General features: G+C 51.7%; 1 protein-coding gene across 1 annotated transcript in view; it reads left to right on the top strand.

Moving 5' to 3' along the window:
- The window catches only part of PLXND1 (plexin D1), a 71460-nt gene that overhangs the window by 6065 nt on the left and 37951 nt on the right, over positions 1 to 27444 (top strand). The window contains 10 exon segments of the mRNA XM_027640268.1: positions 10978 to 11154; positions 14037 to 14168; positions 15926 to 16026; positions 16701 to 16830; positions 17355 to 17529; positions 18995 to 19103; positions 19694 to 19796; positions 22664 to 22768; positions 24528 to 24617; positions 25459 to 25552. Coding sequence (XP_027496069.1) covers positions 10978 to 11154; positions 14037 to 14168; positions 15926 to 16026; positions 16701 to 16830; positions 17355 to 17529; positions 18995 to 19103; positions 19694 to 19796; positions 22664 to 22768; positions 24528 to 24617; positions 25459 to 25552 — 1216 coding nt within the window.

The following is a 27444-nucleotide window of genomic DNA, read 5'->3' as shown; positions in this document are numbered from 1 at the left end:
AGGAGTTCTTGTAGCAGGCCTAGTTTCTGTGTTTTGCAGCACAGGCTGTGTTTGGAGTTGCTGGCACCACCCCAAGGTGCCCCTGCCCCAGTACTGCAGAGCTGCACCGTGCTCCTTGTCACTCCCATCAGTTTTGCTTTGGGATGTTGCTTTGCAGATAGTGGAAGATCTGTGTCCCTCCAGCCTCCCATCAGGGGCTGGGGGCGAGGGGCTGGGCTGCCAGCAGAGGGACCGGTGGGGCCCGGGATGCCCCAGATGAGAGGTTTAAGCCACAGCCTGAGCTTTGCCTGGCTTTGGATCCAGCCCTGAGCTCTGCTTACCTGCTCTGTCTCTCACCTGATACTAGTGAGTCGTGGTCAGCTGTTGGGTAGCTTTCCTTGACAATGTATGTGGAAATGTGACCTGCTGCTGCGGTCAAGCTGCACACAGGTAGCGGGGAGCAGAGAGCTGGAGCCGTGTGAACCTTGTCCTTCCCGGGAAGGCAGGCTCAGCTCCGCAGGCTGCCAGTGCCCGGGGGCTCTCCCACTACCAGGGCTGGCACGGCCCTGGCACTTTGTGTTGAACAGGGAAATCTCACAGGGAGTGGGTCGGTGCTCCCAAGCTGAAGGTGGGTGGTGGGAATGCTTTTCGCGGGGCCCCAGGGCTTGTCACTGCTTTGCATCTCCAGCTCAAACAAGTCCCAAGTTGCAAAGGGAAATTCAGTTGAAGTGGCAAAAGTTTCTGTGCCCAGAAACCAGAAGTTGTGCTGCTTTAGGGAACAGAAAGCAGCTCCTGGCTGTGGCACAGTGCCTGCCTGCTCCGGAAGCCCTGGGCCAGTGCTGCTGGCTGGTGCTGGCTGGGTGGGAGAGGCATGGTCTGGTTCCTTGTCAGAGGAGGGGTCGTAGTCACCCCACTGGTTTCTGGAGAGCTGTGCCAACAACTGGCTGCACAGACCTTGTCATTCCCAGTAACTCGACGTGCAGACTAAATTTGGTCCATTGAGCTCATCAAATCCCCTGTAACCAAGTAATGGTTTAGGTGGAAAACAGGAGAAGGGTCATTTTGGCTAAAGCCGTTGTTGGAAGATGCATCATGGGGGGGAGGACACTGGTTCACTCTGGAGAGCTTCTCATACAATTACACAAAGACTTTGACTGTATCCCTTCATTCAGAGATTTTCAACCACTTCTGTTTGTGTAGCCTCAGGTGTTTTCCAGAGCAGATGTTTGACTCCCACATGAGAATGTGAACTCACTCCCTGGAAGGTCCAATGGGTGCAGGCTCAGCTACAGGATCTCAGTGGGTGGAAATGAAGGGATTTGCCATCTCTTTTCTGATTTCTCAGTCTGATTTACAGTGATTGAGTAAGAAGATTGATGGGGCTGAGGGCACCTGGAGAGGTGAATAAGGCACCATGAGATGTGTAGGGGCACCTGGGGATGTTGTAAAAACACCTCGCTACGCCTTGTAAACCCAACAGGCATCTGTTCAGCTGTGCCGTTGTGACACTCTGCTCTGATGACCTCTCCCGGCAAGTTGTTGGAAACATAATAGGTCTGAACCCCTGGCTGTGGTAATTTAATGCAAACACTGGGCAAGCTGGAACCAGTGGTGGCTGGAAACAATCAATTATAACCACCTGAGCGCCACTGCACGCTACCTACAGCAGTGCAGCTGTGCCTCCCAGCCAGGCTCGTGTGCCATGCGCCGGGGTGGCCCGTGGCAACCGGTGGCTCCCGGCTGCAGGGGCTGCGTGCAGGTGTGAGACCACTCAGCTGCACCAGGGGCAGGATGGATGGGGCGTGTGACTGCTCCTCTGTGCTGGGGACGGGATGGATGAGGCTTGGTATTCTTGATTCGAGGAAGAAGCAGCTCCATGGGCAGGGGTGGGTGGATGTTGCCAGAGGCGTTGCCATGCCCCAGGTGGAGGAGCCACAGGGCTGCGCCTGTGGTGTTGCTGCAGCGCCGTGCACTTGAAGTGCCTTTGGCATGGTGAGCCCTGGGCACATTGCAGCCCCTGTGCTGGGGCAGTGTTGCTGCCCTCTTTCATGGTGGGGAGGAAGATGCTCAGGTCCATCTGATCAATGCCTCTGATAAGAGGAGTGGCAGCATCAGGGTTTGAATTGAGGTCTTCAGTGCTGCTGTGTGACTGTCTCCAGCACACATCCCCAGGGGCACAGCGTGGCAGGGGACCAACCCCTGGGTCTGCAGGAGGGATCCTGTTCGCTATTTCTTATTGTTTGTTTATTTCTCTCTTTCTTGTTTGTTGTTGTTTTTTCTTTTGAATCCTGTTGGGTTGGTAAAGAAATGATTGTAAGTCTTTATTTTCAAGTTGGGCTTTAACACCTTGCGTCAGGCAGAGGAGGTGACAGACTGTCTATATGGCATCTCCCACTTTGAGGGGCCAGCAGAATTTATTGACGTTTTTGAGCAGAGGGAGCAGTACTAATTTCTAACATCTGGAGAGCAGCTCTGCTGGCAGCCGCTGCTCCGGCGGAGCGAGGCCGCGGGGGCGTGGGACGGCTCGTGCCCGGGGAGGCGCGGGTCGAACAGGGCCGGGACGAGCCCCTGTCGGATGTGGTGTGCTGGTGAGCGGGGCGACAGCAAAGACCATGATGATCTTGCCTCAATACCTGCTGAGTGTCAGCGGGGCTTGTCCAACGTGGGGGGTGTGTGCTGGCTCCTTCTGCAGGTTCATGGGGTTTGGGATTGGGATGTCTCTGGGGAGGGGGGTGTGGGGTCTGTGGCACCCTGCAGCAATGGGGATGCCAGTGATGGCCCATGGTCTGAGCAGACCCGATCTGCTGTTACCAGCCCCTGTGCCTTCCTCTCCAGTTTATTGGACCTATGGACAACCACAGTCTTGCAGAGTGCAACAAGAGGCTCTTCAGCTTGGGCTTTTTATCCAGTGGACAACAGGGTAGGTGTTAACTTGCCTTTTCAAACTCCTTTTCATGGTAGGGAGCTCATTCTGCTGTGCCCCTACTCTGAAGGCAGCACGGCCAGAATCACAGTCCCGTGTTTGCTGCCATGCTCCCGAGGGTGCCGCCATGGGAACTGGGGAGCTCTGGTGAGATGGTCGAGTCCAGAGTACAAACCCCAAGTGTAAGTCCCAGGCCCCAGTGAAACTGCAAGCGCATGTTTGGATCTACAGGCATGAGCTCAGGTTGGGCTTTTGGCAACTGGTATGGCAGGTCATTAAATGGGAAGGAAATTGGGGGTAAATATCTGCTCCAGGGACGGAAATCCACATCTGGAGAGCACCTGACACAGGTGATGTCTTTGCCGCACTTGTTCATTTGGTTTGATTTCTGCATGTCCCTGGGATGGGTGGGTGTCCCCCCTGGCATTCCCAACCAGGACATTGCTCTGGGCAGTGTGCAAACATCCTCGGTGCTGGGACTGTCTGACTGTAGAACGGTGACTTGGCTACTGTCTCATAAGCTGCTGGAGAAAGGTGTCAAGCTTTGGGAGGAGCTGGGGTTGCAATGTTACATCCCTGGGATCCCCTAACTATAGTGTCATTTCCGGCTGAGGCATGGTATCACAGCAAAAAGCTTTCAAAAAGCTTTGAAAACAGCAGTTTCTACAAATCCTGAGCACAAAATACAAAACGATACAGAAAAGGAAAGCTTTCCATACTTTAACCAAATCAGAGCGATGCTCCGTTGCTGAATCCAGTAGGACTATTGATTTATAACAACTTTTGAAATAATTAAAATTATGAAAATATTATGATCTTAATTTCCTAACTGGGAGGGGAATGGGTGGGGAGGGAGGACCTCCAGAGATGAAGCTGTAGAGATGTCAATAGGCACAGTGCTTTCAGAGCACTGAAGAACACCTTTTGCTTTGTACAGGTGCCGCCTGCGAGAGGGGATGGTCTCTGAGTATGAGGGCTGGCCACAGGCCAGTGGAGCCAGACTCACACCTTCATCCTTTGCGCTTCCATAACCATCTGATTAACCTCTACTTGAATTTCCTCTGTCCCCAGAATGAGGGCAGGGGTTAGAGTGGAAGAAGGGTCTGTATGGTTTGGTCACTTTTGCATTTGGAGTGCTCAGTAATGAGCAAAAACCTTTCCATGTCAAGCTTCCCTAGTGGGCTGGTGCTGGAGAACAAGTGGTGGTGTTTTGTTTTTTGGACTCTGGTGCTGAGGCTGTGGAGCAAGCAATGCACAGGCGGTGCCCAGGGGGACAGCACTGCGGCACAGCACTGCTTCTCAGAGACAGGTTTTACTGAGGATGCCTAACAGAAGAGTAGAGTTCTGCTCATTATCTCAGGGCTTAATTGATTCAGCAAACTAATGAGGAAAATACAGGAAAACATTTACTATAAACCATTGCTAAATGAAACAGATTTGAACTGACATGTGCAAAAGACCAGTTGTGTTAGGTAAGTTGTTACTTTAATGGATGCTTTTTTCAGCCCAGACTCACACAGATACGCCTTCAGAGCACTTTGAGCATGTGAAGTGCTAAGTGTTAGTACTAGCAATAATAAAATAATAACGCCCAAAGATCGAGGAGCCAAACTTACAGTTCAGCAGGGACTCCTCCCTGTGGGAAGGAGTTTGAATAGTCTGAGGTTGGTTGCTGAAGCCAAAGCTCAACGTAAATGAGAAACACAGCTTGAGTGGTGGAGGGGGGGCTCTCCCTGGGAAAGAGCAGCTAAGAAAGTACAGCCTGAATAAACCAAGCGTCTTACTCTGAGCAGTTTCTAAGGGGGAGGAGTTTGTTGGGCTCCTGAGCAGGAATGGGTGTCCTTGAGATGAGGCATGCTCAGCTGATCAGCTCAGCCCCTTGTCCCTGGGGAGTGGGAAGAGGAGCAGAGTTTCCAATGAGGGTGAATTTAAAGAACATGCAAGCTCTTACTGCTCAAACGCGTGCTGTTCTGACTGTGACAACCCCTTTGGAGCCTGTTGTTTGTTAATCCCTCTGCCTGCCTATTCCTGAGGGATTTGATTGTATAATCTGAAGTATTGTATTTAATGCAGGATGAAGGCTAACATAATAAGCTTGACCAGTCTTCCTGGCGGCATGAAGGATGTGCAATTTTAGTTAAAAGACTGCTATGTTTTTCATGTTTCTCCACTTTAAGCAGTTCCCCGTGCTGTTGCACGTGCTGCTTCAGTGCCCTGCTGGGGGAGGCATTGGCAGGTGCCAGACCCCCGACTTGTGTGGAGTGAGGAAAGGGGACCCATGCTGGGACTACTGGAGTTGGGGGAAGGTATTTTTAGGGGGGTTGTGCAGAGCAGGTCCTACCAGTCTCCTGTCCTCTTTGCGCTCAGCTTTCTTTTCCACTTGGGGTCAGCATCATGGGTTTGGGTGATGGTGGCCACAAGCTGGGCCAGTTGTGGCTGGAGGAGGGGGCAGAAGAGACTGAGAGGGGAATCACACTGTCAGCTTCAGGCATCGAGCTTCCGTGCCACTGCTGGAGCTGAGGCTGGAGCCTCTGGAGGCTCCTTGGAGCCCATACATACTCCCCAAGGAAGGCTTCTGCCATAGATCCTCCTGTCCTTCCCTCCCACACCTGAGGTGACATGGCAGCAGGTGGTTGGATGGCTGCAGGGACCCCATGGTTGTTCAAGCCGTTGCCAGGCTTTGGCTTCACCATAGCAGACTGACTGGCTGTGCCTGCAGCCCATCGGTGCCCCGATCCTGTCCCAGTCTCTGTGGCCTCTCTCTGAGGTGAGTTCTGGCAGGCAGCAGCTGTACGTGCTGTCTGCTCGGGGCTGCTGTTCCAGGAGCAGCAGTCAGAGCTTGGGTTTCCCCCTCTGAGATAATCTGGGGTGCTGAGAGCCTCTTAAGGCATTGAAAGCCTCTCACCTCTGGTGGTTTGAGGTCTGTGGCCACAGCAGAGGTGAGTGTGGCTGCTGCCGCCGAGTTGCAGTGGTTTGGCCCAACTCAGCTGTGTTCTGCCTTCCTGTGCTTGCTGTACCCTGCCTTCCTCCAGCCTTTGGTCCCACGCGAGGCTGCGGAGAGTGAAATTTAGGAGCTGTCAGGAAAGAAAAGATTGGAGTCAAGAGAAGAGAGAGGGAAGAATGAGTTCTATAAGAGCAATGGTTCCCTGCAAGGACGTGGTCTGGGTGACTGCTGGGAGAACATGGAGGGGTGTTGGGACTGGTGTCACACTGGTGGCTTGCAGAATACCCTGGGCCAGTGCTGGTACTGTGCAAATGAGCAAAACACAGCACAACTGCTTCTTCCTTGCTTGAGGAACTTGTGGTCTAAGCAAACTGAAACCAGGATGCAAGTCTCATATTAAGCCTTCTTTTTTTTTCTTTTTAAGAACATCCTATGTGCTGTGGGGGTCCCGATTGCTTAGTGTTGGTAATTCTGGAGAAAAATTTGTCCAGATTCACTTTGTTGGAGGTTCTCAGCCTGAGTGCCTCTACTGGCTACAAGTGCACACTCATTTGCCTCCTGTTGCCTAAAAAATATGATGGGAAATCTGAGGAGCTCTGTGTTGATGTCTGCCCTTGCAGCAGCACTGCAATTGGAGACTGCTTACATGTCAACTGCCTCAACAGTGGAGTCCTCTTCTGAGGATGAAATTCTGCTCCAGGCATCCCAAGAAGCTTGTTTTTGACAGGTCTGGCTGCGACACTCCAGCAGATAAATGCGTGATTGTGTGTACAAACTGCTGGGGGACGGGAAGGTTCCGGGGGAATATGGGGTTTGCTGGGGGAGCACAGCTGGTCTGGGCTCTGTCCGACACAGAGCAGGGCTTGTACTCTCCGTTTGCGTAATGCAGCTGGGCTGGCTTGGCATCTCTGGCTTTGTCTGTTCTCCTGTGCAATATTTCCCCAATGGTTTTCAGCCTCTCCCTACTGTTCAGGGCGAGTCCATGTCCTGCTGTTCTCTTCAGACAGTATCTGAATTATTCTGAATATTCTCTCTGCAGTCAGAGATTTCCCTGAGTCATACCTAAATGTTAATAAAAGCCTAATGGTTTATGTTAAGGAAGGCAAGAGATAAAACTAGAGCCCTTTTATCACAGCCTTTAATGGCCTGAAAATGTCAGTTGTGTGGGAGCAGCTGCCAAATTTTGAGCCTATGAAGATGATGGGTAAGTCCCACAAATCAACAAGTTTGGAGCGGATTATCGGATGCCGACTGTGTCATTTTCCCAGGACTCCAGGCATGCTGGAAGCCAACACTTTAATCCCCTCTGATATGACATCTGAAAGGGGCCGGGCTCCCCTTCCCCTCGCTGCAGAGCTCCAGAGCCGCACAGCCAGCACGGCCTCGTGGAGGGCAGGGGCTCAGGGCTTTCCTTGCACTGCAGCTTCTGAGTCACAAATTAGCTCCAGCTTTGCTTGAGAACTATTTTTAAGGTCACAAACACAGGATGCAGAAATCAGCGCATTTCATGGTTTTCCTGAGTGCTGCCTCACCACTCCTCTTCCTCCTTCTGTTTCCAGCAGACTTCCTTCCCGAAGGGACATCCTGCATGCCCGGGGCTGGGGAGCTGTAATGGAAATTCTGGGAAATCGCCTTTTCTGCTTCTTTTAGGCCTGGGATAAAGAAATGAACTTGCACCATGAAGACAACTAAACTCTTGAGCTCTGATGTGGCTGGAGATCTTTTATCTCTGTCCCACTTTGTTTCTGCAATTGCACTCATGGGTTAATCTGACTAACCATCCTCTTAGCTGTGGCCCCTTGATTTGAATTAATTTGCATCACTTGTGAAATTTTGCAGAAATACCACCTATCTCAGTGTGCAGGGTGACAGCAGTGTGTACTCCTCCCTCATCACAGTGTGTGGGGGCACAGCAGCGTGTCCCCTCCCTTGTCACAGCATGTAGGGGCACAGCAGGGTGTACCCCTCCTCACAGTGTGCGGGGTAACAGTGGTGCTGCTCAGCCAGGGTTGGCTGTGGCTGTCCCTGACTTGTGCCTGAGGAGGCTCATCATCAGCATCAGAGTGGCAGAGTCAAACGTTTTGGGTGCAGAAGGTTTCAGATCTAGACTCAGTCCATATTTCTGTGAGGTACTGAGGACCCAGAGCATATCACAGAAAAATAGAGGCAGTAAGTAAATGCCCACAAGGTGTTTTAAAATGCAAATTATAGGAAGAGATTGGTTTTGGAAGAAAACTTAATATTTGTGCTTTCCCCACATCAGGGAAGGGCAGCTTGATTTAAGATGGAGCAGGATTTAACCCATTCTGCCTGGAGAAAACCTTCTATCCCAAACATCCAGTGCAATTCCCCAGCTGCGGTGACTGCCTGATGCCTGCAGAAGGATGTGACTTGGCCGTATCCTGTTTCCTGTAACATGTGGGGGTTAAACTGTCCCCTTGGTGCTGTGGGGTACAGGCAGCAGCAGCACAGCATGTCATCCCTCCCTGGGACACGGCAGAGGGAAATACCATATGTCTCCTCCTGCCCGTCCATCCCTTGGAAGAACTGATGTCATTTGAAGAAAGGTGTTTCAGAGGAAGGATGTGTGCAACCAAAATAAAGCTTGGCCTGGGTTAGAATAGTTACATCCTGTTTACTGTGGAAAACACTTTGTGCTGATATGAGCTCTGAAATGTGTGATTTGTAGGCAGGCAGGCGCTGCAGATAAGGGACTTCCCGTGAGTTTGGCCACCTGCGAGAAGAAAGGGCTGTGTCCAGCAGACTGGCAGGCAGCAGTGCTGCTCCTGGCTCCTGTCTCCTCTGTGGAGAGGAGGTGCTGAGTGTCCCTTGGGGTCCCAGCTGGCCGGAGGTGCCTCTGTGCCTCAGTTTCCCAGTAGGAAGGAGCTTTGTGAGCTTCAGATGGTGAATATTGATAAAGACCGATGAAGAGGGGCTAGAGTTAATGATCCCCAAGACAAATAAATAAACCCAAGTGCATTTCTAAAGATCTGGTTGTGAAGGGAAGGAACCATTAAATCAGAAGCATGAATGGCTTGCTGTGTTCTCTATATGGTATAAAAAAGTGTCACCCAGTGACGGGGCAAATATACACACTTAAGAATTTGGGCTGTGATTTTATTTTTTAATAGAATGAGGTGTGATAAAACTGCAAAATGCATTTAGCATTGCATCCATAAACTTGTTCCTTTTGTCTTGGTCCCCTATGAATGGAGTGCAGCTGTGAACATGCTGCCTCCTGCTTGGCAGTTGTCTGAACAGAGGAAGTTTTTCACTTCAGTCTTTGTTACTCCGTGTCTGATGCAGCCAATGGTGGCCACAGGGTCTGGTGTCTGCTGAGGCACAGGAGACCAAGGTCAGGGTGGTTTTTTGAAGAGGACCCAGCCTGTCACTGGCTGCAGTATGGCTGTGCCGGTGCAGCAGCAGGGACGTGAGCCCTGGATGTGTCTGCAGCAGCACAATCCCTGCAGTCAGAGGTGTGTGCTGTTGTGCAGAGGATGCTGTGGGATGTTACGGCTCCGGGTGCCCAGGTAGCCTGTGCTGTTTGCTGACTGGCTGCTACAACACCCCAAGGGCTGCCTGACACCCACCACTCCCAGTGGGGTTTGCTGCTGTCCTCTCCCATGCAAAGAGGAGAAGTGGGCAGTGCCATGGCCTGTGGTCCTCATGCCAGCTGACCCCTGGGGGGGCTGTGGCCACGGCAGAGAGGTCACCAGTTCCTGCGGGGTTCTACTGGAGGTTTCTTCCCTTCCTCCAGTGTGGGGACACTGTCCCTCACTCCTGCAGGCACAGCACCATTGCTTTGTGTACATTTTGGAATTTAGCATGTTTCTTTCCCACTTCTGCCCTGGAATGTATTGCACCAACCCAAGATACATGGTGCTGGCTGGGGGGCAGATGGGCATGAGGCAGGAGGTGCACCCCAAAGCGGGGTGCAGGCAGAGGAGGGGAGATCCTGACCGGTCTCATGCTCTTGCTGCAAAGCCTAAAGATTTGCTTAATCTTCTGAACTATCTGGAAAGGGGAGAGAGCTGAAGCTTTAGCCTGGTTCCATCAATGAAAGAGTAACAATAACAAGGGAATTAGCATCAAGGCCGTGGTGCAGCCCAGTGGGAAGGGACTGTTCTGGACAGGCTGGTGGTCACCTTCTGCCTGGGAGAGGCATGCGGTCCAGTTCCCTGACAGATACAGCCTCAAATCTCTGCATTTGTTCTGCTTAAATTCACACTCCTGACAGTTTCTGTGGCCAGGCTATCCATGTTATGGTTGGGTTCAGAAAGGCATAAACGTGCTTCATCCTTGGGGTGTGAGTTGCACCCCGCCAGGTGTCTCTTGCTGGAGTTTTGTACCGGTCCTTCCCACGGTTGGGGCCTGGGTTGGGCACAGGTGGCCTGTGGATACCTGCTGCTGCCAGAATGCCAGCCCTGCCACCTCTGCCTGCCACAGGGAGGGTTACAGCACGGGCACAGCCTTCCTTGGGCTAAACCTGGGATGACACCGTAGGTGATGTGGTAATGACCCTTGAAATGTGCCTGTCATTTGAACAGCTCCAACTGCACCTGCTGCAGGTGAATTGTTGGCAGTGAGACTGTTGTGATGTTCAGCTGTTGTTGAATCCATCCAAGTTGTCTGAGCAGAAATTACATGAGAATCTCAGAGGATTTGGGGTGAGAGGGGTCATAAATCTTGGGTGTGTCTCGGCAGGGTAGAAGGAATATAAGGCGTTAAGTCTTGCTTGCAAATGCTACTGCCATGCAGCAATTTCACTAATTAATTTGGCATAGAAGAGTCAAGTCTGTTGTCTTGCTTTGGGCCAAACAAGCCAAATGCCTGCTCACAGACACGGCTCACTGGCAAGTCCTTAACCACTGTCCTCTGCCTTTGTCCCTTGGCACCTGACAGTGAATCGACACGGGAGTACCGACACTGATCTCGTGCTCCACGTGCCAGCCCTTGCAGGCAGCTCATCTGCCAGGGCCACTTGCTTTTTACTTTTCTCTGACTCAGCAGTGAGGGGCTTTAGCAGGGCAGAGCAGGGCTCTCAGCAGTCTGATCCTGCTGTGCCCGAGGGGGGTGGTGGGGGAACCCACTGACGTTTGTGCAGCCCAGTGATAGTTGTGTCTCTCCACAGCTGCAGCCAGAGCAGCTGGACTGTGGAGCAGCACACCTCCAGCACCCGCTGGCCATCGTGAACCCCGTCACAGCCACCCCCATCTTCACCTACAGTGGCCTGACTGCGGTGGCAGTGGCCAGCGTCAACAACTACACTGTTGTGTTCCTGGGCACCGCCAGTGGAGGACTCCTGAAGGCAAGTGGGGCCTGGCAGCACCAGCATGGGGCAGCAGGGCTGGGGGACAGGGCGGGTGTCGGGGCCTCCCGTTCCAGGACCTTTGGTCTGCCCAGAGGACAACATCTGTTGTTGACTTGGTCTGAGCACCTGCTTCCATCAGGCAGTGAAGAAGTCTTTGGGTACTGCTGCAACCTGGACGGTGATACACACACTGCCTGGTGGCTGGTGGCTGTTAATTACTGCTCAGGGCTGCCATGTGAGCAGGATGTTCTTGATGAACCCTGTGCTGGGAGTGCTATTGTGCAGCATTTAATTATTAACAGCTCTTCTAATAAATTCTCCCTCTGAGCTGCTGGCTTTTGAAGACTCCGTGTAGACAGGGGAATCACCAAGAGATGCTTCCTCACAGTTGAGTCCAAAGCAGGTGTGAACCCCTGGTGGAGTCTGTTCTAAACAATGTGCTGGAGGTGATGCAGGGTGATGCAATGCCCCAGCTCCAGACTCGAAGTGCAAGGCCAAGCTCTCAGTAACTTTAGCACTTGGAGTTTGCCAAAGAAATTTCTGATTCCAGGCAGCCACAGCAGTTTGGTGTACTCCCAGCATCAAAAGTCCATAGAGGAGAAGGAGAAGGAGAAAAGCCCTGGAGCAGAGACAGCTGATACCTGTTTTTTCTCAGCCTGGAGTGAGTGGTGCATAATGTGGGATATTGGATCAAAATGCTTGGAGGGAAGAAAACTGATCCAGTCTCTCTCCTTGCATCCAAATGCTCCTGGCAGAAGTGTGGGAACAATCACAAAGGAACTCCCTGCTTTGATTTTTGCCCAAAGGGGCAGGTAATTTGGGCGGGTAGGAGGGAGCTGGCACCAAGCTGGGCGCAGTGGGCTGGAGGGCACATACCACACGCAGTGCAGCCTGTTCACACGGCATTAACAGCTCTGCTCCATTATCATCTTGGAGAGAGCAGCCTTATCTGTGGAGCCTCCATTAGGGAGAGGCTCCTGGCTACCCTTTGCTGGGATAATTTGCTCAGATAGCTGTAATCTAATTCTACAACACAGCTGCATAACCAGAAGCCCTTTTACCTTCGGGGCTCCTTGCTCTTTGGCACGGGACACAAGATACTTTGTGTGAGTTATCATTCAGATTTGCTGCCTGAGAAAAGACAGCAGAGGGGCAGAAATAGTGTTCACCCAGCTCCTGCCAGCAGCAATTAGGGCTGCCAGGGGCATGTATGGGAGATTAATCTGATTCTGCACTGCAGACAGGCATTTGGTGAGGGCCAGTGCACGTTCAGGAGTCATGAGAGGGACAGCAGCGCTTGGGCAGCGTGGCCAGGGCAAGCTGTGCCAGGGTGCAGTGTCCTAGAGGGCAGCGGTGGGCAGGAGGGTCTGTCCTGGTGAGTCCCCACATGTTCAGGTCCGGAAGGCCACAGAAAGACACACTCCTGTGGTGGGGTTACCCAGGACTCCATGCACTCTGCTCCCACCAGCACCAGGGTAGCTCATGTCCTCCAGCCTGCCCCAGCCTGCTGCACCAGGAGGACTGGTGGTCGCTGCCCCTCCGTGCTGCTGCGGGGCCTCTCCTGCAGGGTCTGCAGCCCCCGGGAACCAGGGAAAGTGCCTGCATAGAGAGGGTGTAGGGTGAATGTGCCCAGGAGGCAGAGGGACACAGGGACAGGCATCTGGAAACAGCCACGTGTGGAGCACATCTCAGCAGGAAGGGTGAGAGGATGGTTGCAGTGGAGGGTGTCAGGGCTTGGTTCGTGGGCATCTTGGCTGATCCCAGGGAATCATTTAGCCTCTGGCTAGCCAGCTTTTAAAATGGGCACAATGGCAGTTCCGTGCTTTTTCTGCATAGCTTGCAGTGCTTGCATATGGTTCTTAGCAGAGAGAAACCCCTGCTTTGAACCTGTGCTGTCTTACTGGGGCATGTCAGTGCTGCTCTAGTGTACGAATTAATTAACCTATGTTAATTAATTAATCCAGACTTTAGAGAGGAGAGGCATACTTGATCCTTATGATTATTGCCTTCCCTTGCTAGTAGGGAGGCAGGAATTTTCCTCACTCCCTTTCTGTTTTAAACTGAAAAGTGACTGTCACGAGAAATTGTGTAGCCCCATTGTTATTTCCTCTCAGCAATGCCACATTTAATTTACTGAGTTTTCAAGTCAAATGCCAAGACATTCAGAGATCTGAAAGGCAGGCTGATGCTGTGCAGCCTTCTCCATCACTGCCAGCACTTCAGCTGGCAATTCATGAGGCAAGGTAGGACTCAGTACTCTCGTGGCAGCTGCCGTGGTCTTCTGGAGTCAGCAGGGATAGAAGCTTATTTTGGCTGGGTGTGACAACACTTATTTTTCATATATGCAGGGAGCAGGGGATGCCATGCTGTACAGCCCTGTTGCTGATTTTCGCTGTTTTCATTAGGCTTTCAAAACTCACTGTTCTCTCTACAGAAATGTGCATATGTATGTGATGAGGGCTGAAGGCTGGTGCCACTTGCATTAAGGTAACTCAAGGAACACTGCTGTGGCTGCTGGATACAGCTTAGGAATGCTGCTGTGGGTGCTGGATGCAGCCATGCAGGGGTAGAACCTCAGTCCAGGAGCTTTCCAGGCAGCCACTCAAACAGAGGGTCTACAGGCAGTGAAGTTCCTGCGTCAATGAGCAGGGCTGGGGCTTTCTGGGCCAGGGTGTGCCTGCCCAGTGGCACAGAGCTGGCTTTCCAGGAAAGCTCTGTGTGTGCAGCCTGCAAAGTGTGCAGATATTTACAGTGCTTGACAACGTGGGGCACTGCTGGATACCACTTTGATTCTTGTTTATACCAAGGAGAAATAATCTTCTCCCCAGTGTTTGAAAAATGGTCTCAGTGAGTGTCTTAGTGACTTCTTCTCCCTACAGATTAACCTGGACACTACCATGAAGGTTATTAGCAGGAGATCCATTTCAGTGGCTTATGGAGAGCCTGTCCACCCCATCATGCAGTTTGACCCTTCTGATCCCACCTATCTCTACCTGATGACCTCCTACCAGGTGAGATTTTCAGTCCTCAACGAAACAGTGCTTTGAGCACATCACGTGCTTGATTTAGCACTGAGCTGGGAGCAAGGCGGGACAGTAAGATTTGCTTTAATATTAATGGGCAGAGACAAGAAGTTCAGAACTTTGGCTGGGATGTCAAAGGGGTTTCTGGGGAGGTACCTGTGCCTGTCCATTCTCCTGTGTGGGGTGGTCAGACCATGCAGCCTGGCTTGTGAGGTGTTTGTGGTGGCCAGATAGACAGGAGAGTAAAAGATACTGAAAGCAATTGCACTGACAGGAGTGCAGAAATAAGCAGATGTTGTTCCTGTACAGAAACCCCAAGATGAGAGTACGTGGTCTTTAGGGAGGTTTTCAGGAGATCCTGCAGACAAAAAGTCTGTCTGTCAGAAGTGTTCCCTGGGGTGGTTTCTGCTCAGCCCTCTGCAGGAGTGCTCCGCAGAGACCTGGAGAAGCCGCAGCAGGTACAGACAGACGACCTCATGTCCATCAAGTGAACAGAGTAGGAAGATGAGAGCTGAGCGCTCTAGGCGCTGGTGGTTTGTCCTGAATTACATTTTAATCTGTCAAAACAGATGCATAGCCACAAATGTGACATGTTGTATTCGTATTTTCCAAGCCCTAATTCTGTGCAGAGTGGTCATTATCATTTCAGAAACCCCTCCCAGGACGCCCCAAGCTGGGCTGTGCTCCCTGCTCAGGCTGATCATAAACCCAGTGTGGTGCTGGTGGTGCCTCCTCTGACTGCTTCTTTTCCAGTAAATCAAACGAGTTAATTTTTTGGGTGGAATTAGCATCCTGAAAAGCTCCACAGGACTTGACAGGGTTGGGATGGGGTTGCTGAGCCCCACAGGGCCAGGGAGCAGCAAGGTGCCGTGGGTGAAGTAGGGGTCTGGCCAAGGAGCTCAAGGGTCCACGGTGTGCTTGCCTGGTGGGACCTCAGAGCTCTTGACACCTCACATTTTTGGTCTCTGCTGTACCAAACCACTCAGGTTTCCTTCATGAATGTTCAGAGATCAAAGGAGGAGAAAGCAGAAACCAACACATGCTTTCTCTCCAACTGCTCCTGCCAAGCGAGTTCCCAGAGGTACTTTGATTTCTTTACAAATCAAGGTTTCTAGAGTGGTGCTGCTTTCTGATTGTTGCATAAATAGCCAGGGAGTGCTGGGCTCTACCTGGAAAGGAGCTTTCTGCAGGTCTGGATGAGAGCTTTTCACAGGGAGGAACAAGCTGTGAAGCCACCTGCATCTGACACCTCTGAAAGGTGCAGTGTCACTCTCCGTAGCCTGGCCATCCCATGGCTCCTGCCATGGCGCTGGCTGGAAAGGGGCAGCCCAGTTCAGCCCAGTTCAGCCCAGCTCAGCCCAGCTCAGCTCAGCCCAGCTCAGCCCAGCCCAGCCCAGCCCAGCCCAGCCCAGCCCAGCCCAGCCAGTTGCACACACTGTGGGGCACGCGAACCCTTAGGTGTCCTCCCTGCCCTGGGACAGGCTCTGGAGGTCCCCAGTGGGCAGCAGGTGGCTGCCCGGGCTGGCCCCTCAGTGGATGGCCGTGGCACAGCACCCGCCTCCAAGTGGTGCCAGGGTCTGCTGCCACTGCTGTCAGTGAATGTGCTGCAGGCTGAGGGGTGTCGCAGCCCAAGGCACTGCTGTCTCGTCCCCAGCTGCGCGTGGCCGTACTGGCACGTCCCAGTTGGGCGGGTGTTCCTGTGGTGCTGTGAAACATTTGGAAGCAGTCGTGCTGTTGTCGTGCAGATGACGCGGGTGAAGGTGGCTGCCTGCAGCCAGTACTCGACGTGCACAGACTGCCTGGCCGCCGCTGACGCCTACTGCGGGTGGTGCACGATGGAGACCAGGTAGGACCGGGCGTGTCCTGGTGCACTTCAGCGTGTCCTTTGGCCCTCAAGCCCGGGCAAGAATTTCTGGTGTCTTTTGTATTTCCTTGCAGTCACACTTGCCATAAGTCTTTGTCCATTCCTTATGAAATACGTGCTGTTAAAAACAATTACATCTGACCCAAAGGGTTGGGATGCTCTTCAGAGCCAGGACTTCACTGTAGCTGCATTGTCACGCTGCAGGCAGCTGCCAGTGCAGAGAATGTCTTGCCAGCATCCAACCATGGGACTGCGAGAGCCCACACCCTGTGAAAGACCAGCTTTTGCCCTTGCAGTTCTCATCTAGGAGTAGAAGACAATCACACTCAGAAAGGGATATTCAAAATTAGATTCCACGTTTGCAAACTGAAGATGTTGGACAGAATGTCACCTCCTCTTCCTCAGTTTGGATTAAGCCTGGCCTTCTCCTGCCTCCCTCAGTTCCGGTGCTCCACTGGTGCTGCGGGAGTGTGTGCTCTTATCGTGGCAACCAGACACTTTAAATACAGCAGAAAACACCGAGGCTTAGCTGCATGGATGGAGGAAAAAGATGCAGACACAGGATTTTCTCAGAATCTTCTCTCACAAGGAATTCAACAATTTTATCACCTATTTTAAAACTCATCAACCATGAGCTGTTCCCCTGTCCATTGCAGGTGTTCTTTGCAGCATGAATGCACCAACTCCACAGGGGCCAACTTCTGGGCGAGTGCGAGTGAAGGAGTGCAGCAGTGCCCCTCCATGACCATCCTGGAGCCCGAGATCAATATTGACAAAGAGAACCCGGTGCGTTTGATGCCAATAATAAATCAATCACCTGCCGTGTCTGTAGAGCCATTACCTGCTCTCAGGGCAGGTAACTCTCCATGCTCTTCCAGCAGAGAGCACAGCTCCGCAGGGCTCACACGTGGGTCGGGGGGATGCTCTGGGGGGGGGATGAGCTGCTGTGTCAGGCCAAGGCTCTCAGAGGGCTGGGGGTGACCTCCTGCACCCTGGAGCTGGCTGGATGCTTGTAGGCAAACAGAACCTAGAGCTGCTGCACCAAACACACAGGGGAGGGTAGCAGAATTTCAAACACAGATGATCAGCTGCAGATGGCTGAGTCAACTCATTTTCTGGTTTTGTATTGTTGCTTTTTTTAACTATTTTAATTGTATTTTTAATGTTTTCATCAAAATATTTTTTGTTTAAAGACAGACCCTGTCTGTGGGTTTGTTTTGGAGTTGTCTACCTCTGAAAAGCTTCTAAAATGTTGAAAAATTCTAACTGTAATTTTCTGACGTAATAACTGATTTTTTTGTCTAATATAGGCCCTGATAATACAAATAAATGGAACTATCCCGAACCTGAATGGAACAAATATTTCATGTGACTACGGAAACAACATCCACACGGTAGCCAGAGTTGCTGGAGATTATGTAAACCAATTTATTTATTGCAGTTTGCTTCCACGTGAGAAATATCCAGCATTTCCTGATGACCAAGGTATGCAGAGGCAAATAAGCTGGGTTCCTTCTAACCACTTTTGTGGACATAATTTTTAATAGACTTCATTTCTTTTTCCATTTGTATATGCAGATAATGCATACAGGGAAGAAAAGCCCAAAGCTGCTTCTCTTTTACAGGGCATATGACTCTGAAGCGTAGGAGTTCCACCATCTTTCCACAAAGTGACAGTATTTCAAATCTATCAATTTTTGTTTTAAACATCAGAATTTAAATGCCAGTTAATGGACTTACTTTTATGTGATTTGAGTTTTTGCTTTAGATTTAGTAAATACTAAGCCAAAAATGTTTCAGCTTTGGGCAAATAATGTTGCTCCTTATATTGATATTTTCAATTACTCTGTTTAATTTCCCTCTGCAACACATGCTGCCTTTCAGGAGAAGCTCTGGAAAAAGAGCAAGTGGGTGCCTAAAAGAGCTCAGGAACTCTTAGTCCCTGAGCCAGATGGAGCTTTGCAGTGTCCCCTGGTTTTGGACGGGATGCCCGTCCCAAGGCTCCATGGAGCTGCCTGCGGAGGGGCGAGCGCCCGTGGATGAAGCTGAAGGAGGCCGAGCTGATGGCTGAGCTGACCCCATCTGAGATCAGCCACTTAGCAATGGAGTCGGCCCCTGTCATAGCGCCTTCAGAGAAGTTCAGTGCTTCATTCCAGACTTGAGTGCTTATTAAATTTTCATCCTTCGAGCCTGGAGTGAATGCGCTATTGAAGATGGCTGACTTCAGTAGAGAGAGAATTAGACAGTCCTTTTGAAAATCCCACTTTTCCTAGGCCCATTTGTAAAGCTGCGTTGTTTTTCTCCCCAGCTATCCAAAGAATGGGAGATCATTAGCTGCTCTGTATTGTTGGTTATGGCAGTGTCCAAATGAATTTCTGGAATCCAATGCACTGATTTATTGTCCATATTCTGAAAGAGGCATTGTCTCTTCTCCTTGGTGCTTATATGGCAAAATTGCAAAGAAAAAAAAATTCAGCAATTTTGGGGGGAGGGGAGGTAGTATGGCATCTTGAGCAGCCAAAAAAGGGATTTCCACTCTCCTCTGAGTGTTTGTTGTCATGGGGAAAGTGAGCAGGGTTTTAAAACATGATAACTAACATGTTTAAATTACCACATTTTTTAAAAATATAATTTAGCACCAACTGTACGTGAAGACAATTATTAACTCTGCTAATTAACACTTGCACAACATGCTGAAATTTTGTGCTGAAAGCCACAATGTTCTTTTCTGTGAGGGTAGTGTAAAGCACTGATTTAGGAGGGAAGGGCTGAAAGTCAGAGGACGAAGAATGGCTGGTCCAAGCTCTGAAATGCAGCTCAGAGGAAGCCCTAGGGAAAACAAATCAGATTTAGCCCTTGTTTTCCCAAGGGTCTGTCTTGTCTACTGTCTTGTCGTGAGCGTGAGCGAGGGGCTCTTGCAACCCAATATTCTTTGGCTTGATTCTCTCAGACCATGTGATTGTTGAAACTGCTCTCCGGGTCAACAGCAAAAACATTATCCAGGCCAATTTCACCATCTATGATTGCAAAAGGACTGGAAACATTCACCCAAAGAGAGCGTAAGTGACCCCGGTGTGCGGGCAGCGGGGCCCCCACAGGCAGGGCACAGGTGGCACCGGGGCGATGGAGGCAGGTGGGGTGGTTTGGAGGTGGGAGGTGCCAGCACACAGCTGGACGAGGGTTAATGGGAGAGCACAGCCCCTGCCAGTGGGTGGCTGGGGCCTGGGCAGGATTTGGCAGGATCGTGGGGGATACAATACCAGGGATTTACAGAGGAGGGTCCTCATGCTGTCTCAAGCCATCTGGACATGTTGGGTTTCTTTTAAACATGAATAATATTTTTCTATAAAGCTTGGTCTGTTAACCCTTCAGCAGCAGAACCAGCCTCCCCAGAAATCCTTGGAAGCATCTGTGAGGTGCTGGGGAAGGGAGGGACATTCTCTCTTGCCCCTTCCAGCCCTGGGCAGGAGCAGCCACATACCCCCATCAGCAGGATGGGCTGGAGGGGGACTCTGGTGCCACTTTCCAAAATTCATCCACCTCTCAGGAGTGTAACAGCAGGGCTGTTACAGATGGGTTGTAGGGTCTAGGTGTGGCTCCTCTGAACAGCTTAAACTCTGCTTTTCTCACCATACCTTTGCCATTCCAGGTGCACCAGCTGCCTGTCGGCCAGGTGGAAGTGTCACTGGTGCCCCTCCACCTACACCTGTGTCTCCAACCACTCGCAGTGTGACAACGCGCTGCAGATGAAGGTGAGGCCCATTAAACAGTTGCTCAGGCTCTCAGCCTCCTCCAGCAGCGGCCGCCACTTGCTGGCCACAGGTTGTGCCCGGCTGGAGTTGGGGCACCCTTCTCAGCTGGTGTCCAGGAGAGGGGTGTGTGCAGGCAGGTAAAGCTGCAGCTGCATCACGCCGTGCTGTGCCGTGCTGAGGTGTGTGTGGGAGGAGGCTGGCAGCCTGGCTAAAGCATTCAGCTGTCCTGGTGCCCTCAGTGGGCTCTGTCCCTTGGCTCTCCATCACCTCTCATATCTGGAGCAATGCTGCTGCTTTTCCACATCTTGGGCCGCCTGGGTTTCAGTATGAGAAATGCAGCCATACTCCACCATTCCCTAGGCTCTGACTTGTGGTTGCTGTATGTTAATAATGTGCTGGAGCACCACTGGTGGTGCTTGTCTGTAGGAGAAAATCTCCCCTTTCCAAATTGTAGCTTTAATAACCAAGAGTCAGTGTGTCCCTGCTTCTGAAATTTAAATTGAAGGTAATTTAAATAAAATTGGCTTTTTAGCAATCAATCTGCTGTAGATCCAAGCCAAGCTTTTACACCGTAAATTGAATATCCCTTTAGCACTGGTGCTCTGCTCTTGGCTCAGCTCTTCTAGTGTTCCCCATGCTTGTCACTGGGAGGAGTTGGGCCCCGTGTCAGATGTCCCACCTTCAGCCCTGGGCTGACCCCTGGCCGGCTGTGGCATCCACTCCCCTCCAGTGGTAGGGGAGGTGGGTGGCTGTGAGTGCAGGTAATGGGGATGGGGATGGAGCTGGAGCCACCACATTGCAGCTCCACACGATCGTGTCTAGTGTAAATCTCTGGGAAATGGGAATGGAAAAGTCTGTGCTGGGTGGCGTGTCAGGATCAGCTGTGCCTCCCTGTGCATACCCAGGTGTTTTGGGGAAGCACATTCTGCTTTGTCCACTTTCCAGGTTCCAGTACCTGGTGTTTGGCTCTCTGGACAGGTGCTGGGCACTTGAAAACCATCCCGACAGTTGTTCCTGTGGGGTGTCTGCCCTGTGCTAGAGCACAGGGAGCTGTGCTGCAGGTCTGGCACGTGCCAGGCTACTGAGCCTGTGGGTTCTCATGCTGCATGTGCTACCAGGCACTGGCACTGCTGCTCGGGGCAGGGGCTTGGGGGTGTCAGTTCCAGCAGTGGCATCAGATGACATCAGGGCTGTGGGGCTGGCTGGGGACTGCCCTGGGTTAGTCCTAGATCAGCAGAGGACTGACTTTATTGTCTCAGATCTCCTACTCCAGAGGTACATTTGGGCTGGATGCTCACCTGGTTGGGCATGTTTCTGTTTTCTCTCTGCTGATCTGTGTGAGCAGCTGCAGGATGAGGTGTTCTGTAGCCTGGGAAACACGGTGCCTCTTCATGTAGTCGGAGCTTTCAGTAAACAAACATTGCTGGCACGACTGCACCTGAGCGCAGCTCCACTGGGAAAGCAGCATCAGAGCAGTTCCATCCACAGCATCTTAAACATTCAGCCCCTTTGCCCTGATCCAGACACGAAGGATATAGTCAGCTGGAAGCTTTGTTTCTGGTTGCTGGTGAACAGCAGGAGAAGGAGCTGCAAGACAACAAGTTAATCAGTCCTCTAAAGTGTATTTCTCTTGGGAAGCTGTACCAGCTCCAGTGACATGCAAGGACACACCAGGCCATAGGAGGTTTTGCATGAATTTTCTTGTAGCCCTGCTGGTTTTATTTTAACTCTTTTGATTCCCCTGGAAGAAGCTTGGGACTGAAATCTCTCCCCTGTGCTTTGTTTTGGTGTTTTGCTTCCCTTATCATGTGCATCTCTGTTATTTAATCTCCTTGTTTAGATGGCACCAACTGTACTTGGTTAGATGAGTGTCCTGACAGAAGTAAAGCATGTTCTCCACAGACAAACAGGCACTTCCAGGTAGTTCCCTGACCCCTAGGTAGGTCTGGGGAGGGCAGGAGAGAAACTTCCCACTCACAGCGTGTCTGGTCCAAGGGATGTGTCCGGCCCCAGGGATGTGTCTGGACAGGCATCCTGGTGCTGGGAGTGCAGGCTTGGCCTCTCCTTGGAGCAGCAGCAGCACTGGCATCAGCGGAGCCACAGTGGGCTAACCTTTAATGCGAGAGGAAACTTTGCCTGCTGCAAATGATTCTGCATAATGGACCAAGTGTTTTGTTGTCTTTTACCCCAATGGCTCCACTGTCACAGGCATTACTCTGGATGTACCCTGGGGCCACAGAGAAGCTGGCTTCATTTTTGCTGTAGCTTTGCACTGTGATTTACATCTCATGAGAGAACAGGACGGGCTTGTCATACGGGCTGGAATTCTGAGTCAGCTCCAGTGTCTGAGACATCAGTTTAAAATGAGAAGAAAACTAGAGGGACAGATGTCCTTTTAAAATAATTTTTCAGCTTTATTTAAACCTTTAATTGCAGCTACCATACTAGTGCAGGCCCCTCACTGGATCCCCTGTGGCTCACTGTACCCTCCCTCCACACACACATGAGACCCCTGTGCCCTGTGGTGCCGCCGTGCAGGATGGAGGCCCTGGAACACAGACTCTCCGTGGGGGCTGGCAGGAGTGCTGATGGAGTGAATGGAACCTGGCTTCTAGCAGGCGGGAGAGGGTCACACTGGCAGATCTGCTGTTGGAGGTGGCAGTGGCTCCCTTCAGTGTCACTCCAACCCTGTCACTGCTGGAGCCGCAGCTGAGGCGTGGATATGCAGTCGCTGTGCACCTGGCAGTACCTGGTTCCCAGTGAAATGAGTCTTACCAAGGGCCCTGATGTGTCCTCTTGTCTTGTCACTGAGGATGCTCAGCACGCACCCGGCTAACCTCTTTTTTCCTTGTTTTTGTACCTAACAGAAGAAAATTGACTGTCCTCGAATTGTACCTGCCCCTTTGGAGCCAATGCCCACAGGAGTATCTCGGGACATCACGATCTCACTCGCCAATGCGACTTTCTCTAAGGTAAAAATGTTCCTAGAGGGACTGGGAAGGTTCGGGTGTTTGGGAGAAATAAAACTGCCGGTTCCCTCGTGGGTGTTTGCCTCACTGCTGAGCGTGCCAGTGTCACGCTTTCCCAGCGCCCACACTGAGGAGTAAAGGACACAGCCCTGAGCTGGGCACTGGGAGCCTGTGCTGGTGGAGCCACAAGGTTGAGTACAGCACAGAAGCATGGTTTAACTTAACTTTGGGTCGTCAGTGCGGAGCCCGTTTGGTATGAAAAAGTCCTTTCTCTGAAATTTTCTGACATGCAAATTGTAACAGGGTGAAAAGGGGGAGTGGATATTGAATGGTGCCTTCTGAGACACACTGCACACCAGAAGGAACCAGAGGAATTTGGGGCAGAGAGGCTGGGTACTGGGAAAATGCTTGAGTAAGCATTTGTAGAAAGCTGCGCTGAGTCATTTTGGGTCAGTTCAGCAGGGCCCATGGGGCTGGGTTTGCTGTGCCTCTGCAGATGATTCCAGCACGCTGGGCAGCCAGGCAACTTCTTGTTCTGCAGGGGAGAAGAGTTTTGGAAGTAGTGGTGGAGCTGTTCTGGGGTGCCAGGGTACTGAGGGCTGTGGAGACACTGCTCCCACCACACCTCCTGCCCTTGGTGCGGGGGCAGAGCGGACCCTCCCACCAAGATGGGGTGGTCTTTTCCTGCACAGCTCCAGCCTCTGGGAAGGAGGATGTGCCTTCCACAGTCAGCAAAATGGGGCCAGAAATCCTTTTTCCTCTCTGCATGCTGGAGGTGGCTGAGGAGGAAGCAATACTGCATGGAACCCATAGGAAATGGAGTCAGCAGGAAAGGGACCACAGCACCTCGGCAGCTGGAGGGGCTCTGGCACTCTGGCTTCCTTCTGCTCCCTGTCCTGGAATGCCAGCTGGGATTCCTTCTCCTTCCATCTCCACAGGAGCTCATGAGTGCTGCTGGAGCTGGGAGCTTCGGAGACATGTGGCTTTTCTGCAACATAGGCACTCCCTGGCAGGGGCAAGAGTCCAGGGGTATGGGCAGCCTGCAGATGCAGAGCCAGAGCCAGAGCTGCCTGGGTGCAGGCAATGCACTGAGAGAGATTCTGCCCGTGTGTTCGCTGAGCCAGCAGCTCCCTGCCTGGAGTCTGGTGCCTCCTTTCATGTCTTTTATCAGATCTACCAGTTTCAAAGGGTAGTTAGACCTCAGTAGTGATGGAGCATCAACCTTCTTGGAGACAGGATTTTTTCCTGCAGGATGGGGGCACAGCAGTCACTTGGGGCAGGATATCATTCTTGTGTTATCAGGAAAACAGCGCAGAAATCTGTCTTTGAAACATGCTTCTGGCTGGGTCTTCATTTGAATTAGAGATTTGCTCTGTGTAGTTGTTGGGAGGAGGAGGAAGGTGACTTTGAGCCCAAATGACGGGCTGGTTTACAAGGTGGCTTGGGACAGTGGTGGCTCTTGATCTGCACTGCAGCATGAGCTCCAAAGACCCCCAGCCACGAGGAACCCCAGTATCCTGCTGTCAGGGTTTCAGGAGCCCAGCCAGGCACAGCTCCTGGTCTCTCTGTGTGCCCTGGGCCAGGTAAAGCTCCTGGTCCACACGTTTTGTGTTGGGTTCTGATCTCCTGTTTGACTTGGACACAGTTCAGGTACCAACAGCAGAACAAAGGTGGGATGCAATGCCTGCCTCATCAGCTGACAGGTGGAGAACTGCACAAAACATTTGCTGCAGCTGTTCTGCCCTTATCTTCCCTCTCCCAGGAGACAGCTCTGGAGTGCCATTTTGGGACAGACAGGACATTTGAAGCCCGGTGGGTGAACTCCTCTGCTGTGGAGTGTGTTCATGTGCTGGTGAGTTGGGGGGTGAGGCTGCCAGCCCTGCTTCCCCCATGGTGAGGGCCAGGTCCAAGGGCAGGGAGGGTCTCACTGCCAGCCTCCAACTCAGCAGAGGGACACCGCTTGCCTTCTTACCTCCCTCCTGGGTTCACCCCCTCCAGCAAGAGGCTCTCTGTGTGCACCAATGCTGGCAGGGCACTCCTGCATTACGGGTGTTACGTTCCCAGCTCCATGGGGATCTGCAGTGGCTTTGACCTCTGCTCCCCTGGGGCTTGGGAAGGAGCTGCTTGTTTACCTTTCTAAATGGGAAGAGTTCAGTTCAGGCAAAAAATTTGGCCACCTTTCAGGGTTGCTATTTCTGTAGCTTTTATTTTGAATGAGGAATTGGCCTCAGAAAATGCTGTACTGCTCACTAGAGAACTGTGTGTGGTTGTCGGAGGGCAGACTGCACCTCCAAAAGACAGCAAACATTTGGGCTTCCACCAGTGGGAATATTGCAAGTGGAAGCTGGAGAGGAGCACTTTCCCATCACGTCACCTGTATTGCAGCCCAGCACTGAGAATGCGCAGACAGGCCAGGCTGTTCATTTTCCTGTCCGTTTCTGCTAAAAATAGCAGCAAGCCAGGGTTCTGCTCTCACTGTGGCGTGTGCTGTGTCCCAGTGCCCTTCGCTGGGACCTCAGCAAAATGATTAAAACAAAACAGCCATCCTGCTCCTTCTGCTAAAGATGAGACCTTTGTGTCTGGGGAAGCAGTGGTCAGAGAAGCCTCACAAGGAAGGTTCATCCATGTAGTGTGGGTATGGGACCTTCTATTTTACTAAATTTCCTAAGTTTTCACTTGTTTTTTGTGTGCAGCTCCACACATCAGAAAAAAGCCATCACTTCCCAGTGAACCTCCAGCTGAAGGACAGACCAGACAGATTTATTGACAGTCCGGAGATGATGACAGGTCTGAGTTGAAAATATGTTTATGCTTCTCTTATCTGGTTGGCTTGAATGACTCTCAAACCCAGGCAGAGTTTATGGGTAAAGGGTAGAGACCATGGCTCTGCCGGGCACAGCTCAGTTCCTTCTCTCAGGCACGTGCAAAAAGCAAACTTACCCAGAGTTGCTCCCTGTGAATGTGAGCCCAGAGCCCTGACGGGCACCTACGACATCCTGGTTACAACCAGGGAAGGTCAAGCCCCATCTGTGAGTGCAAGGCAGCTCTTGGTCACAGCAGGGATGTAGGGTGCCCCCAGGGCCAGGGAGGAATTCCTCCCAGAGGAGAAAAGAGTTGGGGCGGGGCTCTTCCCTTAGCTCTCACAGAAGTGTGGCATCAAGGTTCCACATGCTGTGAAAATTGAGTCTTCTTTTTGCCTTCTGTGTTGAGAAACAATAAAATCTCCAAACACATTCCATCCCTGGCCTGCTCTCTGGGAGGAATGTTCGGATTTGCAAAAAAGCCCTTGCTGCACAAGCAGGCTGAGGCAGGCAGGCAGTCAGACTCAGTGTGCTCATACGAGGTGCCCAGGCAGGATGAGCCCAGTGGATGGGTCAAGCAGCCAGGCTCACTGCATAGCCAGAGGCTTGGCAGTACCCCTTGCCGTGGGCTCTGCTTGGAGGCGGTATTCCCAGGTGGCAGTATTCCCAGGTGGCAGTATTCCCAGGAGGCAGTATTCCCAGGAAGCAGTATTCCCAGGAGGCAGTATTCCCAGGAGGCAGTATTCCCAGGACGCAGGATTCCCAGGAGGCAGGATTCCCAGGAGGCAGGATTCCCAGGAGGCAGGATTCCCAGGCTCTTTCACCTCTCGACAGTGTCAGCAGTTGTGGCAGAAGGGGCTGATTTACCCGACGTGCAGAGGAGCAGGAGAGCCTGAAGGGAGGCTTCCTTTGGAGAATGGCTGTGACAGGGAGAGAGATATGAGCACCAACACCCACTGACCAGGATAAAAAGGTTTCCCTGTGGTAAATCCCTGTGTATGAAGGAGGATGTCTTGCAAAGTGAAAATACCTGGAAATACTAACATGGGCGGGCATGACGCGTGGCTTCCCTGCAGAAAGAAGATAGTGTCCATAATACAGCAGTAATCCTGAGGACTGGGGTGGGAGATTGGGGTTTTGGATATGCAGGAGACTCAGTTCTCTATGTGGGTGGTGCTGGGAGCAGGAACCACAGCAGAAAGAGCATGGTGGAATTCCCCCTTTTCCTGCACGAAGAAGGAGCTCGCTTACACACCCCGTGTTTTCATCTGTCTGAATTGACCAGCATATTTGGAGTTCCTGTGGGACCCTTAGGCTGCTCTGGCTCCTTGCCTTATTCAGGCTGGTGTGAGTCACGATAGAGAGGCTGCCTTGCATCAGGGCCAGAGATCTGACAGGCCAGTTATAAATGTGGGCATCGTTTGTAGCGTCTTTAATGAAATAGCTGATATTGGTGTTTATTATTTCAGTATTTATTAGCTTTTATTGTTTTGATAGTCCACTGAAGGAATACAAGCTCTGCTATTGGGTGGAAAACCACCCAGTGTAACTCCCTGAGGGGACTGCAGACATGGTGGACTAAGCTTTTTTTTGCGGAGAATAGGAGAGCCCCTTGGCACTGGTGATGTTACGTTAGCATGGCACAGGCAGGATGTTGGTGCTGGTGAAGTTTTGTTAGCACAGCACGGCAGAGTGTTGACGCTGAGGGACTCGTTAGTTGTTCACAAAGTGCCTTGAGATGCTCCTGTGAGCAGAAGTGCCAAATGTGACTGTTTCTGTGTTTTATGTTCTCCTGCAAGGTCTCCTCTGGGGAAAAGGGTGTGAAAGCCACACTTCCTGAGCATTTCTGGCTGTTATCTCAGTGGATACCCACACTCC

Source organism: Corapipo altera, unplaced genomic scaffold, assembly GCF_003945725.1.
Source record: "Corapipo altera isolate COAL_440 unplaced genomic scaffold, ASM394572v1 55, whole genome shotgun sequence".
Taxonomy (NCBI): domain Eukaryota; kingdom Metazoa; phylum Chordata; class Aves; order Passeriformes; family Pipridae; genus Corapipo; species Corapipo altera.
The sequence above is the reverse complement of the archived record's forward strand: the minus strand, read 5'-3'. Positions and strand labels throughout refer to the sequence as shown.